The following is a 1,539-nucleotide window of genomic DNA, read 5'->3' as shown; positions in this document are numbered from 1 at the left end:
TTCCTCATGCGCTCCACAGTCGATGACTTCATCGTCGTCATGACAGACAACATCAACTATCCCATCATCGTGTTCCGGCAGGGGAAAGGTGCCTGGGTGCCACCCGTTGATACAGCTCCCTACATTTACATCATCGACGTCGCGTTTCTTGGAGACACGCTATATGCCATCACCAATGCCGAGGACCTCATCCCTCTCAATCTTTTGTTGGATTGCGATGGCACTCCTGTGGTGATCATTGGCAAGCGTGTTATCAGGCAACCACCGGGTTACGATGATTATGATGCGTGGAGCGCTTCTGATGATGACGAGGGACATGACGTAGCTTATGATGACGATGATGATTCAGAAGAGGTGGAAAACGAGGAGGTAGCTGACGACGATGATGATGATGTAGAAAAGGAGGAAAATAACGAGGTAGTTGACGACGACGATGATGATGTAGAAGAGGACGAGAACGAGAAGGTAGCTGACGATGACACAAGCAATATAGAGGAGGAGAAGGAAGTAGCTCTCGACCAGGCACTGCAAGAAGAAGATGATGGCAGCCACCCTTTTAGTTTCTCTGGTGAAGAAACTGATGCGGCAATCATTATTTCCCGACACCTCATCGTGTCGCGTGGGGAACTGCTTCTGGTGAGGCGACATGTGAAACCTACTTACGATTATTTGACATTTACTCGTCGCGTGGACATCCTGGAGGCAGATGCCAACACAGGCGCATGGGTGCCACCTGTTGGCACGGGGCTTGGAGGTGGTCGGGCACTCTTCATTAGCATGAACTTTTCGAAGTTTGTTTTTGCACCCTGTGGTGAGGTCGAAGAGGATGTCGTATATGATATTCACACTGGCGAGGTGTTCGACATGAAGTCTCAGACTTCCAGGCAAGGACATTTCTGTATCTGTTTCCAGGCCATAACATGGCTCTTCCCTCCAGAATTGGTGCTCTAACAATCTAATTATGTTACGGTGTATGATTAGATGCGGAACATGGTGCGGTTCATATTATTTTTCAAAATAGTATATTTTGCGCAAATAGACTTCTCCTGGTATTATTAATACAATCATTTGTGTGAAATTAATTTTACACAACACATCGTTTGACTTAGCTCAAAGCTAACTGGCATTGGGACATCTGCATAATGAAAAAAGCAGGAACATATTGCTCCTTGCATCAATGCATGACGAGAGAATTCCTTGCATGCCACATTTAAAGAGTCTGATTCCCTTGATGCCACTTATAGAGTATAAAAATGCAGGAAAAATAATTTTAAATTACGTTACAGTATTGTATGATTAGATGTGGAACTTAATGTGTTTTTTTCTAGTTAATATATTTTCTTCTTGCGCAAATGAGCTTCTCCTGATCTTATCAACAGAATCATTTTTGTGAAATTACTTCTACATAACACATTGTTTGAGTTAGCTGAAGGATAAGTGGCAGTGGCACATCTGCATGATGGGAAAAGTAGGAACATTAATATAACACATATATTAAAGTAAGAACATTAATATACTCCGGACAAAAGTTTTCATTTA

At 43.0% G+C, this 1,539-nt stretch overlaps 1 protein-coding gene across 1 annotated transcript; it reads left to right on the top strand.

Annotated features, from left to right (window-relative positions):
- Window positions 1-1,026, top strand: LOC123100692 (pheromone-processing carboxypeptidase KEX1-like). The gene has a single exon (XM_044522578.1). It carries the CDS (start codon window positions 7-9, stop codon window positions 949-951), a length of 945 nt encoding a protein of 314 aa, XP_044378513.1. The 5' UTR covers window positions 1-6; the 3' UTR covers window positions 952-1,026.
- Window positions 1,027-1,539: the final 513 nt, after the last annotated feature.

Source organism: Triticum aestivum, chromosome 4D (assembly GCF_018294505.1).
Source record: "Triticum aestivum cultivar Chinese Spring chromosome 4D, IWGSC CS RefSeq v2.1, whole genome shotgun sequence".
NCBI classification, from domain to species: domain Eukaryota; kingdom Viridiplantae; phylum Streptophyta; class Magnoliopsida; order Poales; family Poaceae; genus Triticum; species Triticum aestivum.
This window is presented reverse-complemented; position numbering and strand designations above follow the sequence as displayed.

Excerpts from the sequence above, each read along its gene's own strand:
- LOC123100692 (XM_044522578.1), top strand. The coding sequence starts at position 7 with ATGCGCTCCACAGTCGATGACTTCATCGTCGTCATGACAGACAACATC.